Below are 16,163 nucleotides of genomic sequence, written 5' to 3' on the forward strand. Positions count from 1 at the left end.
GACGTCTGGTATTGTACAATGTTACTTTGGTGGACCATGCAAGAGAACTCTCGAGAGAACAGCATAATGCTTTACACTGTAAAGTTTACAGAACCACAACACACACCAACAACTATAGGTCAGAGCCTTCAGCTAGCTATAAGAAGAAGCTAGCTCGGTATTCTCAGTATGGACATTTTTAGTTTTTCTTTAAATCAAATCTATCCAAAAATATTGCGAATACAGTTCGTAAAAGAACAAGAAGAAGAAGAAAGGGGTACATATATATTTAAATGTAAAGACCCGTATGGGCATCATTGAGGAAGCAAGAAAGAGAAAAAGAGAAAGTAACCAAGCAAGAGACCAGACAAAAGTTGATCTCTCACTGGCTTTACTCGGTGAGAGGTAGAAGGGATAACAAGGATGCAAGACAGATCCTGAGCTGGCCTTCTTGCTGTTAGACAAGCAAGCTTGCTTGCTGTTGTTGCAAATTTGTTGACTCTGTTCTTTTTGATCATAAAACTAGTCAGCCCATTTTTACGGGGGTTAAGGCGCTAGCAAAAATGCCAAATTCATTTAACTTAGTCCCGTCTCAGGCTAGCACACAAATAAATTCATCTCATGCCAAAACGTTTGTTCAGTCTTTGTCAATCTCAAAGCAAATGCCTTGAAAGATCACAACTTTGCAAATCTTTCTCAGCTAGCTTGTGATAAATTACGATGGCTAATGTGTGTTATGTGCAATATGTCGACAACAACATTTTATTTGATATCACACATAGATACTTCACATGCAAACAATGTATACTGAACAATGTAACTTTTTTTAGTGGTTATCTCCTATGTCACAATAATCCTTTACCCTTGTTTCCTGACTATAAATCGTGGTTCATATATTTACTTTTTTCAGTGAAATTCTTTCCCAGGTCTCTCTCCATCTTTCACATATGAATCCCATTAATGTATTGGGTACAAAAAACATGGGATAGAACACATTTTCATTCACACTCAGTCTTCCATAACAATAAAGAAACGGGTTTGTGTATTCCCACCTAACTGCCTATTTAATGGGATGCTACTGAGCTCGAACCCCCACGAGAGGTGTGTAAAACATGCAAGGTCTCACGCCAGTTAACCTAGCCATTAACTATACTCGCTATCTCTAGCTTTAGGAACGATCTTAACACTTGGTAGCTTTGTGTGTAATATTAATTTATTTTGATATGACGTAAATATTAATTCATTTTAATTTTAATTTGAAGCTGTGTTTGGGCAGCAAAAAACTTAAGGCCTAAAAAAAACTAAATTAGCAGGTGGGTTGGAAATTTCTCTCACTTTTCTAGCACATACATAAACACACATAGGCCTCAAGGTGGCGCTGTAATAATCATGTTTACATTTTCACAATAACCTCAAAAACAGCCTTGCTTTGAGTGTAAAGTCAAAATGCTATCATCATTCTCTCAAATCATATGCATCTTTGCTTCACTGGTCTCCTGCTCTTAAAATGTCTTGTTTCAAAAAAATGTAAAGTGAAAAGGTTGGGGGCACCTTTTAAAAGTGTCAATTCCGACCTTTATTGCTCTCAAACAAACAGGAGTACAACAAATTCCAATCTGAGACAGCCTTTAAGTTTGCCATTAGCAGCACTCAAATAGGTCAAATGCTCAATTTATTCCAAAGATTGCAAAGGGTTATCTTGAAACTTCTCATGATGTTTGCTGTCCAATGGCAGAAGACATGTTTTCAGTGTGGTTGGGGTATCATTGGTCTTTGTTTTGGCAGTCATGACAACATGATCAAATGGAAAGGTTTATATACGGAAAGCTACAATTGTTCAAATGTTATCTAAGATGTGTTAACTTCTCTTCCACAGAAAGGAGAGACTGTCAAGAGAATACGAGAAGAGGTAAGCCTACATAAAACCTTGCTGTGTTAAGTGTATGCAAGCAGACTCAGAATCACACAATTCACATAAAATAAATGAAATGAAACAAGGAAATCACTGAACTAAATGGTTCCAGCACTGGTGTCTCGAAGCTGCTTTGTACATTATGAAAAATGCTTGGTTAGGCTCCATAATAGAGCCAGCAGAACAATAGTTTTAACATGCAAATTGGCCTTCTTTGGTGGCATTGAGGATAACGTCTCTTTCTGCTCTTCATCCTCCACTCCTGATTACATCCCAATTAAGACCAGATTGCACTTGATGTAAATTGAAAGGCATGATCTTATTCATGAATAGAATACATGCTAAGAATGGCACACTTCAGTTCAGTTCAGTTTATTTGTTGAAGAGGGACAGTGTACATTAATAAACATTAAAATGTAAATGTACCCAATTGTAGCCAAAAGGCTAGTTTCCATTGGCAGTCCCCCTGCCAGGGTGTTAATGGCTAAACAACTTTAAATAGGCATTAACATGTATATCAAACATAACAGAGTGATAGTGGCTAAACAACTTTTAAAAGACATTAACATATATATCAAACATAACTGACAAAATAAAATAAAATCCCAATATATAAGTTCTACTGACCCACTAATGCTCACATTTTTGGCTATTTATTAACCATGTTTTAAGATTTATTTTAAAGCTGTTAAATGAGGTTGATTCTCTAATGTCTTTAATGTCAACTTGAGTCATGGCTGACCTTTAGAGGAAACAAAGGAAACAAGATCTTTCTCTTGCAGTGTGTTCTTCAGAACCCTGTGTCAGTAAAGAGAAAGGGTTATTTCATAAGCAGTATAAATAGAAGGCATAATGATCTCCGTATCTTCTGGTGGGTTCACTGTAAGGGTGAATTGCTGGATTTTGTTTTGCCAACAGGAAGAGGAAGATGAAGCAGAAAGAGTAGAGCCAGTTTCGCTGTGGTGACTAGATGGGGAACTGCATTTCAGACCGAGGAAAGGGGAAGAATGTGAAAAGAGAGGAGACTGAGAATAAATAAGTGGAATCACAGAGACAGTGATAGACAAGGAAATAGATAGGAGGGAGCGCGGAAATTATGTTAGGCAAGGCAACTTTATTTATATACTGCATTTCATACACATGTTCAACTCAACTTGCTTTACATATAAAGACAAAAAAATCTAAAATAAATAAAAGGATAAAAAAATAAGAGTTAAGATGTAGAGGTGGTTTAGAATGACTGACATCACATGGAGGTGAGATAAGTAAGAGTATAGCACACAACCACATACAACCAGCCTGACAAGCACAGACTTGAGTCATTACTGGGCTACAGAGAAAAGAGAACATGATTTCACTTCCTCCTCATGCATATTTTAATATCTTAGAGCTCATAGTCAAGCACACAGACAAACAAAATAGAGTGACGTACAACCAAGCGTGAGCAACCCAGCAAAGGAAATAGAAGGGCTTACATCCAAGCATGTGACACACTTTGAGCCAGAAGAGAGATGATGATGAGGATGATTTGTCTTGCATCACAATGAAACAAAAAAAATAGGTCAAGAAGCAAAGATGCATACATTCAACCTGACTCTTACAATCACAAAATACACATTCAAGTCCCTTCAAATTATATTTGATCTGACCTTAAATGCGATATTTAATTTTAGGATTGACTGCTTCACAAAAGAGTGCTTTAGTATAACCTTACTTCGAATCCTGTATCTGTGGGTTGATAGTAACAATTTGTATTCACTGTGTTTGGGGTCAGAGACAATGTTGTTGTCCAGCCTTAATATGAGAGAGACACTAATTGTGTTTGTTCTGTCTGTACAGAGCAGTGCCCGCATCAACATCTCAGAGGGGTCATGTCCAGAACGCATCATAACCATCACAGGACCCACTGAATGCGTGTTCCGAGCCTTCACCATGATCACAGTCAAGCTGGAGGAGGTACCAGACACGCATTTGCACACATCACACATGGATTTCTGCCTCAGAGAAAAGGACGCAGATGTACATGGGATATTGTAAATATTCATAACAATGGACAAACACATGTGAACAAACACATGGACACACTTCACTTTAGTGAAAATCTAAAAAAAATCAAGGAAAAAACGTCTAGAAATCTGCCACTCCCAGTTCCACTGCTAGATCCTTCCTATTTCCATTAGTCATAACGGAAGTGTTGTCCTAGTAGCAATGGCTGTGGCAAGCAGATTTCTTTTTGCAGATTTATTCGATAGCCATTGAAGATCTTGGCCAGCTGTGAATTCAAAGTATTTATTTCCATTTTGACAGTCTGGTAGACCACAATAAAACCTCATTCAAAGAGCACAGAGATTAATGCCTAAGTAGGACACAAGTAGACCAGCAGCAAGCTGTGAATCTGAGACTTCCACAAAAATATATTTAGAGAGAAAAGCCATTAGCCATTTTTGTAGGCAATGCATTGTTTGGCTGGCCAATTGCTGCTTCAGTGTTTAAAGCTATAGTAGGGAATTTAGCAATGGTAACCTAACATAAATATCCCAAAACCGAATGCCACCAAATGTTTCATGATTCTGTTTTGTTTTAAATAGAAATATACTGTAGGCCCTACACAATACTGAAACCCATGGGACATTCACATTACCCATTGGACATACACATAAAACAGACAAACACACAAAGCACACTGAAACAAAGTTCAAAATTGTCGTTGTGGACCTGGTAATAAACAATGAAGCCAGTTGTCACGAACAGGACTGTTCTATGTGCAGACATTTTAGCTCTGGCTGATTGTTCACAAAAATTGAAGGTCCAGCTGATTCAATACAACCTAGGGGGGTCCAACTTCAGGGTCCACCCTAGCAACTCGATGCCCCCGGCAGAGTGCAGGCCTTCAAAGGGGGGCACTCGTTGCCCCTACTAAAAGGGACCACTCTGGCAACTCAATGCCCCCCAGGCCTACACTCTTACCCAGATATTATATCTGCTTATAGGGATCAGTCTGGCAACTCGATGCCCTCGCAGGACACAAGCACCAGAGATTTTTCAAATTAATAAATCCGCTTTAGAACAATGGTATTACAAGCATCTGCACAGCTTGTGCTTGGCCGCACCGCTTGTAGAGCCTATATGTGCTTCAACAACCAGACAGCCGGTGGCCTAACGTTGCTGGCCTCTGTCGTAACACAACACACAGCAAAGCTTTCTACAGAATTTGCACATATAATCTGCACATAGAGTAATTGCATACCTGTTGCAATTATCTAGGTGATGACTGAGATTCCAAATAACTGGATCGGGGACAAATTAATCTCTCTGGATTTCGAATCCTCACATATGCCATTTGAATGCTAATCAGTCTGGTCTTAGCTATTTGCTCTTCCTGAGACAAAGAGAGAGTACATGAAGCAGAACAGGGGGTACAGAGGAAGATAATGTCAGAACAGGAAAACAGCAATATTCATTTGCATCAAATAGAACTTTAAAGTGTAAGGTGTTTGCGTAGCAACATGTTACTTTCTGACTTCAAGATGCACTGAATTTCTGGTCTGTCTGTCAAAAAGTGAACATACTACTTGCGGAATTATTTGAAACATGTGAATGACAAGCACAAAACCTGTTGCCAATGGCCATGGAAACTAATTAAGAAATGTTGGACCTCCAAGCACTGGGGTGGCCAATTTAGTAAATATTTTTTTAACCAAATGACTAATTTTAAAAACTAAAATCTATTTAAATGATTTATAACACTGAATTTAACAGAAAACAAATAAAAGATGAAGACATTTGAGAACATTTATATTTTGACCATGAAGAAATTGAGTTGAATTCTACAGAAAGATTTGTTTCAATATCTCAATTATCTCCCTTTGACTGATGACTACTGATAACCACTCATTTATTGCAAAAAAAACATATTTTGAATTCAAACTAATTCTGAATTCAAAGCTTTTCATGTCAAATCTGACCTGACTGCACTATATTTCATGTAAAAAGCAACACTGATCGTTTCCTTGTAATTCACAAAAAATGTTCAGCATGAATACACTGGAGATTGAAAATAGGATTGCATATTATACAGGCATTTTTCCTTCAAAAATCCTGTCTGAATATAACCATCACTGTCAAATTTTGCTTTGACCTTCCAACTGATGACCTGTTTTGTAGTTACAAAAAGCTTCAAAAAGCATATTGATATGAAGGTAATCACTTAATTTACTCCGTAGAGTGCTTTACACTTTCGTAAAAACATTTGGTGTTGAAATGAGAAGAAAATCTCAAAACCTGTCACAAACTGGAGACTTGAAACAAGAAATAGGATGCAAACGCTCACGGTGTGTTTTACTTATATTAATCAAAGTGCCACGATGGGCAAACAATGCAAAGTTCACAGGACTGGAGAACACAGTACATCTTGCTGATCACAAACAATTACACACAAAGACAAAGGAAAATTCTAAGGCTTACATAGGAGCTCAATGAATACATTGGCTACAGGTGGGAACTAAACTTAATTAACACATTGGCTACAGGTGAGCCAAACATCTGTGAACCAAACATCGAGGAAAAACTAAGGTCTGAGGGAAATACTAAACACAGGAGAGGATGAACGGACTGGAGTAGCAAATGGAGCAAGAGCAGGAACAGGAACAGAGGAGCGTGCAGCTGAGGTTGTGACAATACCAAATGTGTTGGTTGCTACACAATAGCTGTGCTTTTCTAAAAAAAAAAAAACGTACTGTTCATAGCAGGGATGGTGGGTAGATTAACCAATTTTAGAAAATGAAATCTGCAGAAGCAACTGGAAGTCTAAGGAAATTTCCATATGGATAGCTACAGGTAGAAATTGCAGTGACCAGTGATATTCAAACAATTTAAATGGTTTTCTGTCTGCTATGGTTTGGGAGCAGAATAAGTCTAGCATTCTACTTGACCTGCCAATGAGCTTGGCACAACTTTTGCAATAGCGCATTGCAATATTAATGTAACGCAAAATAGTGTATCTTACATTTAAAGGATTGTGACTCATTTAAACCTGCTAGATTCTAATAGAATTATGGATAGAATTTAGGTTGAACTATACAATTATTATGACCTGAATGTTGGGTCATGTATAGCTGCTGCCACTTTGCTATTTCCAGTGGCACATTTTGCCAGTTTGTGTACAGCAGCCACATATTAAATAGCAAACAGTCTTATCTACCTTTTCATATTCACACCTGTCTTCTTATGTATCCCACTGACTCAGGATCTTTCTGCTCTTGTGGCAAATGGTACGGTTACCAGCAAACCTCCAGTTACCTTACGATTGGTCATTCCTGCAAGCCAGTGCGGCTCACTCATTGGCAAGGGTGGTTCAAAAATCAAGGAGATCCGGGAGGTGAGTTGAAGAAAATGAATCTATTGGTATCTTGCTTTGCTTCTTTCTTTCTCCTTCAGAACACCTCTCTTTCTTCCCCTCTTTCTGTTTTCCTAGCTGTTTGCTGTGCTGCATAATTTATACATTATGATGCCAGTAAGGGCTCAGTTATTTTATATTCTTTGTCCTTTTTCTGTCAGGAGGAATGAGGTAATGCATAATGTTGTGTCAAGCTATTGACACAACATCTATTATTATGTTTTTATGTACTAACTATTCCATCAACCTGCCCAGGGACTCCAGGTTGGAAAACAGCAATCTGCTAGAACCTGGCACAATGCATATGCTCTTGTTGTACAAGATTAATGTTTTATTATGCACTGTCCCTGTCTTGAAAACTAATTTACAATTACAAGCCAACTTTTCACCTTCCTTTGATGCAGGGTGGGGTGGGGTCTTATCTAATAATAAGAGTGGCTGTGCAAAAACCTTTGTTCCACTAAGCCGCCCAGAGCATCTGATATCTCTCCTCTTCTTTCTGGCAGAGCACAGGAGCTCAGGTACAGGTAGCTGGAGACCTCCTTCCCAACTCCACTGAGAGAGGAGTCACGATATCTGGCACACAGGACTCGATCATCCAATGTGTCAAACTTATTTGCACTGTAATACTGGAGGTAGGATTTACAATTACAATTTTTATCAAGACCAAACATGTAGTTATTGAAATTACAGTTGGCCCTGTTGTGGATTTCTTTGCATGAAAACACAAAGGATTCAACCTCAAACTTTAGATTTTTAGAAAGGCAGACTAAGGGAGACATACACACACATACACACACGCTCCATCAGAGTGTGGGAGAGCATGTTATCAATACTTGATGATTTCAGGGCCCTTTACTGAAGTTATTGTTACTACCAACAGAAAAGGATATGGAATTGTATTTGAAAGTGTATTTTGTATTGCAACTTCTAATGTGATGCAGTCAAATCTATTACTGTCCTGCTCAGTAACCACAAACATTGTGATTGACAAAAAAAAAAACATTTTAACTGTTAAAGCACATTCAGGGTTTTAATGATAAAGTATTGCTTTATTTTTGTGTTGCAGGTAAAAAAAAAATAGGGGGTATGTCACCTCAGAGAAAAAAATAAACTGACTTAAGCATTTAAGATAATAGGACGAAATAAATGCATGGTTTACTGTTGCTAGATTTACTGTTGAAGCAATATTTCCTGCATAACTGATACCTTATAGGATACTCAAGTAACAACCTACAACTAAATATAAGACTACATATTCTATAGGTGTTTATTTGTAAGTATCAGCAAAATATGCTTTAAGCAAACAGAACACAGCACAAGTGAAGTGAAGTAGGTTAGCCTATTTAACCTAAGGTGATCATATTTCTGAGACAAAATTCCGGGGACATTATCAGTTCAGACACGTAAACACCTGCAAAACAGCGTATTGTTTTAATCTATGTAAGCAAAAAACGGGGACTGTCCCCGGAAACCGGGGGCGTCTGGTCACCTTAATTTAACCTGTTTTAAAGTTGGTGTAAGGCTACTGACACATTATATCAGACAAAACGAGAGGAGGCCGTGGCAGTTGATGCTCTGAATAGATCATACCTGCCTCGAAGAAAAAAAAACAGAACTTAACTCAGTTGCACTGCTATAAAAGCAGCACACGACCACCAGCATTAGCGTCCAATAGAATAGAATATAATGTATAGAAAATAAATTCTTGATTGTCAGATCAGAAACATTAGCGGCCAAAGCCTAAGATAAATTGATGCACATTCTATATTAAATTTGCACAGTAATATCTGAAATTCATTTTTTTTGTATTCTATTTAATTTATCAAACAGTATAATAGTTTATTTATGAATTTGTTAATACTGTGTTTTTTGCTTACCTCTGTGTCTTTTGTGTAAGGTTGTGTAAACTGTGTGAAGTTATTTAAAGATTTCATCGCAACGAGGACACACCATTTGCTGCATAGCCAGAAGCCGTTTAAATTATGGGGATGTTTAAACTTAAAAGTATTGGGTTCAAAGTGAGCAACACCAATTGCATATGATGTGAAATGGTTTTGTGTGTGTGTCTTACGATAATGACATACATTAATATCAAATAACAATATGGATGCCATTTTATTCCCAAATATATTCACATTGAACTGAGTGACATTGTAGGCTAATGCTAGCATAACAAGCTGACTAGCTTTCCATTATAGATATCGTCAAACATCATCATTGAAGGTGATGGATCACGACACACTAAACGCTGCTAGAGTACAATTATTTTTGCCAAATCAAGTTTAAGTTACACAGCATATTACATAGTTGGCAGATAACGCGACTTACATCACATGTCCACCGATCTAGTTCTGACGTAGCCCAAAAGTTGCATTCATCCATGTGAAAGAATTTTCACGATTCACGTAAATTACACATTTCTATTGAAAATTAGAATTTCGGCGAAAAGCGACTAGTTTGCAGGTATGAATATTTTTGCTGGAAATGTCCATCCCTACTTCACAAAATTTTAAAATGGCTCGTGGCGCTCACACCACAACTAGATGGCATTTAGTTTTTTTTATGTTACACAAAAAATCACAGTTGAAACTACTACTTATAATCAGAACAAAAACAAGAGAGTTCCTGGATGTTCAGTGCTTTGACCCCAAATAATAGGATGAAAACAAGGACTCTACTGTATACTGCTTTGTCTCTAAATTCATTTATTTTTATCTTGTGTGCATTGGTCCATGTGTGTTTGTTTTTCCAGTCCCCTCCAAAAGGAGCTACTATTCCATACAGACCTAGCCCAACACCTGGTGCAGTGCTTCTGGCTGGAAATCAGGTATGGAAGTATTTTACTCTTGTTCTCTTCCATGTGTTAGATTCATCATCACACTTTTACAAACTTAGGAACAGGGAACAATTCTTAACAACATAGGCCTATAAAACACAAATACACAAACACTAATATTTGAAACAAAACTACTGTATGTCAAGTAAGGGATAACGGCCGACGAGCTGTGCAGTTCTACAAAGTTAATGGACGCTGCGGGGCAAAGAACTCCACGACGCGCAGCGGAGTGGGGTTGGTCCGCGAAGTCCATTAACTTTGTAGAACTGCACAGCTCCGAGGCTGTTATCCCGCTTATCTCCCGTTTACAACATCCAAAAATGTTTTTATTATTATTATTATTATTATTTAGAATTTCCTTTATCTTTAGGAAACTTATGCATAATAACCTGATGAATTCTTGATTTGAAGCCTAGTGCTTCCGTTAGAGAAAGTAGTGCCTGGAACAGGCTGTTTTTCAAAAAAAAAAAACGTTACGTTACGTTGGTTGTCAATGGTAACCATTCAAGAGCATTGATATGGAACGGCAATTTAACTTTTCTACTGGGACTACGTCCAAGGTGTGCGGTTCCACGAACTTAATGTACACCCCATTAGCCAATCAGAAAACAGTATTTCGTTCCAGAGGGAGATAAGCTAGCTAAATAACTGACTACCAGTATTTACATCAGCCCACCTACAAAATACAAATATGCTCTAGATAAGGAATACATGTATCTTTTCCAAAGGAAAGTCAGGGAACTGATTACTTCACCAGATTCTCAGTGAATAAGACAGAAACATCAATGGTACAAATCACACCACTGCCACCTACTGACCAATGTGTTTACGTGATGGTGAACACTACCTACTAACGAATAAAACATTCCAGTCAATGATATTCGCTGATTGCGCTACATATACAAGTGAGAATCAACTTTATGTTTACATATATGTGGTTAAAATTCTGGAGTACACTAAAGGCTCAATTTTATGAACACACACTAGTCTACATGAACAAGGCAATAGTTACAAGACTGCCACCTATCTGCATCTAGATCATGACAGATGCACAAGCACAGTATGATTTACAAAATATAAACTGTATGTTTACAAATATACATTAATTCATACAAATCATAGTATGTTTACTCAAATGAGAACGTATAAGTCACAAGACACAGAGTTCTGTGTTTGTGGAAGGAAATCATTTGTGGAAGAAATATTTGTCGATCACATTCTCTCCAAAGGAGCTCAAAGCAAGCTCATATCTCGATCAATATCTGGACAACATACATAAAACTTGCCGTGTGTTCTTAGGGTAATTTCCTTGACATAATAACATACATTTTCCATGCCAAGTCTGGCTTACTGGGCTGTTTGGCTCCCGTATCTGCTGAATACCAGTTACCTTTACCATCTAATTGATGCAGCTGCCATATTGGTTTTCATGAAAAAGATTTTCCAATCTTCGTCAAAATTGCCACAGATGATCTTCAGACCAAGGGTCACAAATGTGTTCATTGATTTCGAAAGTGTTTATCCGTCGCAGCCAAATTTGCGTAATTTCACCTCTAGGGGACGCTGCAATAAGAAAAAGAGTGTAACGTTGATGTCTGTTGATGTCTTTGCCTTCAAAAAATATTTCTTGTGTCTTGTAATACTGTCGGAGGTCCCAAGGCTTTAATCTCAGAATCGCGCTAGTTTTATGATGAAACAGCTTTGTTTAGGTAACCCTGACTGCTTAAAAATCCCAAAACTCCAAATAATGAACCTAGAATAAGGAAAAGGGACACATCATTTCCTGATTATTGTGATTGGGTTAAAATGATAACTGATTACTGGTTTGGGTTAAATTGCTTTGAATAGTCATACTTTTGATCAGCATCTATCAGCTGAGGGATTCATTTTTTAAATGGAATGTAGTTTTCATACTTTTGCTCATGTAAAAGAATGAGTAGCCTACAAATGCATTGACTTGAATGTGGATTAAGATTCCATTGCAAACAAAGGATAAATCACCATAAATTAGTATAAATCACTTAAACTTGGATATAAAATGAAGGTTATATTGCAGGTTGTTTTATTAACAGGGACGTAACAATTAAATGGTAACTAACCAAAGATGTTTCTGTTAACATTACATTTTACGTTTCCACGGTTGCTTGAATGACACACTACATTTTACTTTTACACGGTAGCTTTGATGACATAACACTACATTTTACGTTTGCACGGCAGTTTGAATTACATAACACTACATTTGATGCTTACACGATAGCTTGAATGACATGACACATTTAGTGTTGGAAATAGCTGTTGTACAGTAAATTCCCTATTCATGTTATTCATTATGACATGAAATGTGTATTTGTAGAAAAACTAAGCTACTTAGTAATGCTAATTTACTTCCCTTAATCATAGAATTTAGTTAGCAATAGCTGTCTGATGTTCCCTCATGATGTCAGCAGGATGTCGGCCAATCAGGTAGTGCTTTCCCTATAAATATTCATTATTTTGCAACAGCCACCCTGCAAAAAAACAAACAAAAATGTTGACATTTATGAAAATTACGCCTTACAGGCTTACAGAATCAGTGCACTTGTGTATGCATGTATGGTTTTATAATAGAATAGTATTCATATCATTACTTTCATCTGTCACAGTCTGTTGACAATAATTTCTGTCTATTCTCTCTTTTCAAGCTGTTTGAAAGCTCAGAGTTTGGGTCACATCAACTTTTGTCAGTTGCTCAAGGAGGTCTGGATCTGCAGCAAGTGAGTATATGTTTGGGGGGAAAAACTTCCAGGCCAGGCCTCTTGCAGGCACCAATCACTCTACGCTCTGCTCTTTGGGACCTGGGGCCAGCATGTTATAGTCAGACAAAAACCTTAATCCATAGAGAAAGCCCATGCAGTAGAAACCCTCTGGGTGCCTGTGCAGATTCATATTTTCACACAAGTTCATGTTCACTTCCTATTAACATGAGTTAATATTACACGCTAGCATCTACCAACTGTTAAAATGGTTTCCTAAGATAGAAATAGCTAGGATAGTTCAAGAGACCTCACATGCTCTGCAGCATCCCGTTAAATACAAACAGTCCTGCCACACTCCTGTGTGTCCAGGGAGAAAAGTAACTCGCCTTTGCACTATAACACAACAAAAAATAAATATCACGAACCTACGAGCTAGTTGGTTTCGTTGTTTAAGTTAAGTTTGCACTCTGACTGCCATACCAACGAACCTGGCTCTTTGGCGTTGCAATCAGGGTGCAGGTTAGATACCCCAATATCACTCTCCTCCTTTTGTGCTTTGCATAAAAAAGGGTTAAAGAACTAAACTATGATTATAATAGATAGTCTGCAATTGCCATTAAATATGCCACTAACCAAATTATTGAGTAAAGAGGAACATCCAGGAACAACTTGAACTTCAGAAAGAACTTAAATAAATGATTCAAGGTCTAGTACTCCTGAGAAAATCAGCTCAGTAGCATAGCAGCAGATTCCATCATCATCAGAATTGCAATGGTCACCTTTAAAATGAAAAGAAATAAAGAAAACAGGAAACATAACAAGGGAAAGATGTGCTTTTGTGGAAAACATTCAAAATGTCCTTCCAACTATAACATTACACGCAGAATCATGCAACCTATCACATTCTAAGGGACAAAGTCCCTGTAGATGATTCTCCAGGGTTAAACCTTATGTAAGGGTAAAGCTTCATGGTGGAATGCATTGTTGTCTACTATGCATGCTGGCCTGGCACGTCCACTCTGCCTTGGTGGCCTATGACATTTAAGAGACCTTCTCTGCCTTGTGAATCAAGTCTCATCAGAATCAGAATCAGAATTATTTTTATCGGCCCTGTATATTTACACATACAGTAAATGAACTCGGTGTGGTTGGTGCATAGGACATAAAACATATAAATATATAAACTTACTAACAAAAAAGCAAAAATAAGAATAAAGGATAATGTCTTACAAGATCATAATAAATAATTTGGGCATATGCAGGGCTAAGATGCAGTGAATTGGAATTAGCAAAGTGCAGTACATAAATAAATGACACTGTAGTACATTTGTGTAAATGTGTATAAGTGTGTGTGTGGGGGGGGGGGGGGGGAGAAATAATGACAGGTTTAATCATTATTGATGCCATGAATTAGCCTGGATACCAGCCTGAACTCCGCCCACAAAATTTTTGGTCTGGGAGATTCAGTCTGGCTTTGAGCTAGTTGGGAGAGATTCAAGTTTTCGGAAAAGCGATCTGACCAATCAAATTGTAAGGGCGGGCTTTATACGTTGATGGACAGATGACCAACCAACGCTTGAGTTGATTAGATAGATAGATTATACATCGAACAAAGATGGCGCCGTCTCGGGAGCTTAGTGGGACATATTTTATATGATTTAAGCTATCTACACGACTTTTTTATGTCTACATTGACTCGGTTAGTTGTGTATGTGCAACACAAATGTTGCAGAGGATTGTAGGTCTTAACTGAAGCGCTCTAGACCATTATTGCTAACGCTTAGACAAAAAATCCATTGAAACAAATAGTAGCTAGCTATAGCATTGCTGCTAATAAGTACGTGAGCAGGCATATCTCACAGATATTGACAGCGCATTCATTTTGAAAGAGGAACAGAGAAACGCGATCAAGGCATTTGTCGATCAAAAATATGTTTTAGCCGTCCTTCTTACGGGATCCGGTAAAAGTTTTAATGTATCAGATGGTCATACTATGTTGCTCTGATCAGTTGTAGGTATCCAATTGAGCGAAGAGGCATTTTTTTTCCTGGTTCGTTGAAACACGCTCCATAATCACAGCCCAATGGCTCAGCATCAGACTCATATTCTGACTAGAATTATGAGTATGACATCGTCAGGCTAGCCATGACTTTCACAATGGATGCCTAGATGTTTTGGGGATAAGGCTATTCAACAGGAACCACATTTTTACTTAAGCAATCGATAATGAAGGCAATTGCAGAAACTTATACATAATCATCACAATCAAGGAACAAAACACTAACAACTGATTTGGTAACTGCAAAATATGTCATGATCTTTCAGACAATGACCAATAATCGATGTTGATGGAGACACAAATGGTAGCCTACAAATCTTTCAATCATATAAACGTTTTAATGCTATGTAGCCTTCAGCAGCTGCAATCGTAGCCAAACCTTTTGTTTACTTCTGCAAAGGGAGAGGAGATAGGTGTCGATACATGTAGCGATGCTCCATTGGCTCACTAACCGACAACTAGCCAGACTTGCATATAGCTCCTTTAAGCACTCTGAACCTCTTATAATACAATTAAGTAACTAGCATCCATTTTAGCAAAATGGCCGCTGGTGTTTTCAGAACAACAGTGTTTAAATTTGACTTGTCGTTATAATGCCCTTCAGTGTCTCAATTGGCATCACATTTAGGTAGAAAAATGTTAAAATTAGATATGAAAGATTTGAGTCCGTTGAGGATGTCTAAGTAATATACAATATACAGAGTGTGGTATACAATGTACTTTTATGTGTGAGCTGAATCTACTGTTGACTTAGTGTTGCTGTACTGCTGGGTTTTATATCAAGGCATAGAGGTTCATGAGGTGGCCTGGACATATGTGGTTATGTATGTACCTACTTCTTAATGCAAGCAGTCATTAATGTTTGACATAATAATAATGTGTGTGTATCTGGATGGGTGTTTTTTGTGGTATTTTTTAATGGCCTGCTACATTAGGTAAACAAACCATGGGTGTTAAGGCAGTCCATCAGAGTGGGGAAAAAAAACAGTCTGCTCTTCTGTTTAACTCCAGGGGAATTTCCCTATTCCTTTAAAAAAAGAGAGGGATCTCTGTAGTTCTGTTGTTCATTAAAAACATGTGACCAATTCCTATTAAGCAGACTGTTCCTAACATAACGTAAAGCAAGAAACCATGATTTATCTTTACTGTTACTTGTGATTGTATATTTGTTTTATATATATACGTATATGCAGTATTTGAAGTCTTTTTCCACTCACTAATACGACTTGTGTTGTGTCTTA

The 16,163-nt window shown here is 37.6% G+C and overlaps 1 protein-coding gene across 1 annotated transcript in view; it reads left to right on the forward strand.

The window, feature by feature from the left end:
* The window catches only part of pcbp4 (poly(rC) binding protein 4), a 68,066-nt gene that overhangs the window by 39,542 nt on the left and 12,361 nt on the right, over positions 1-16,163 (forward strand). The window contains exons 4-10 of the mRNA XM_080845878.1: positions 1,856-1,888; positions 3,731-3,847; positions 7,137-7,268; positions 7,793-7,921; positions 10,042-10,116; positions 12,529-12,591; positions 12,810-12,881. Of these exons, the coding sequence (XP_080702004.1) occupies positions 1,856-1,888; positions 3,731-3,847; positions 7,137-7,268; positions 7,793-7,921; positions 10,042-10,116; positions 12,529-12,591; positions 12,810-12,881 (621 nt within the window). The remainder of the gene's footprint in view (positions 1-1,855; positions 1,889-3,730; positions 3,848-7,136; positions 7,269-7,792; positions 7,922-10,041; positions 10,117-12,528; positions 12,592-12,809; positions 12,882-16,163) is intronic.

Source organism: Sprattus sprattus (assembly GCF_963457725.1).
Source record: "Sprattus sprattus genome assembly, chromosome: 10".
Lineage (NCBI taxonomy): Eukaryota > Metazoa > Chordata > Actinopteri > Clupeiformes > Clupeidae > Sprattus > Sprattus sprattus.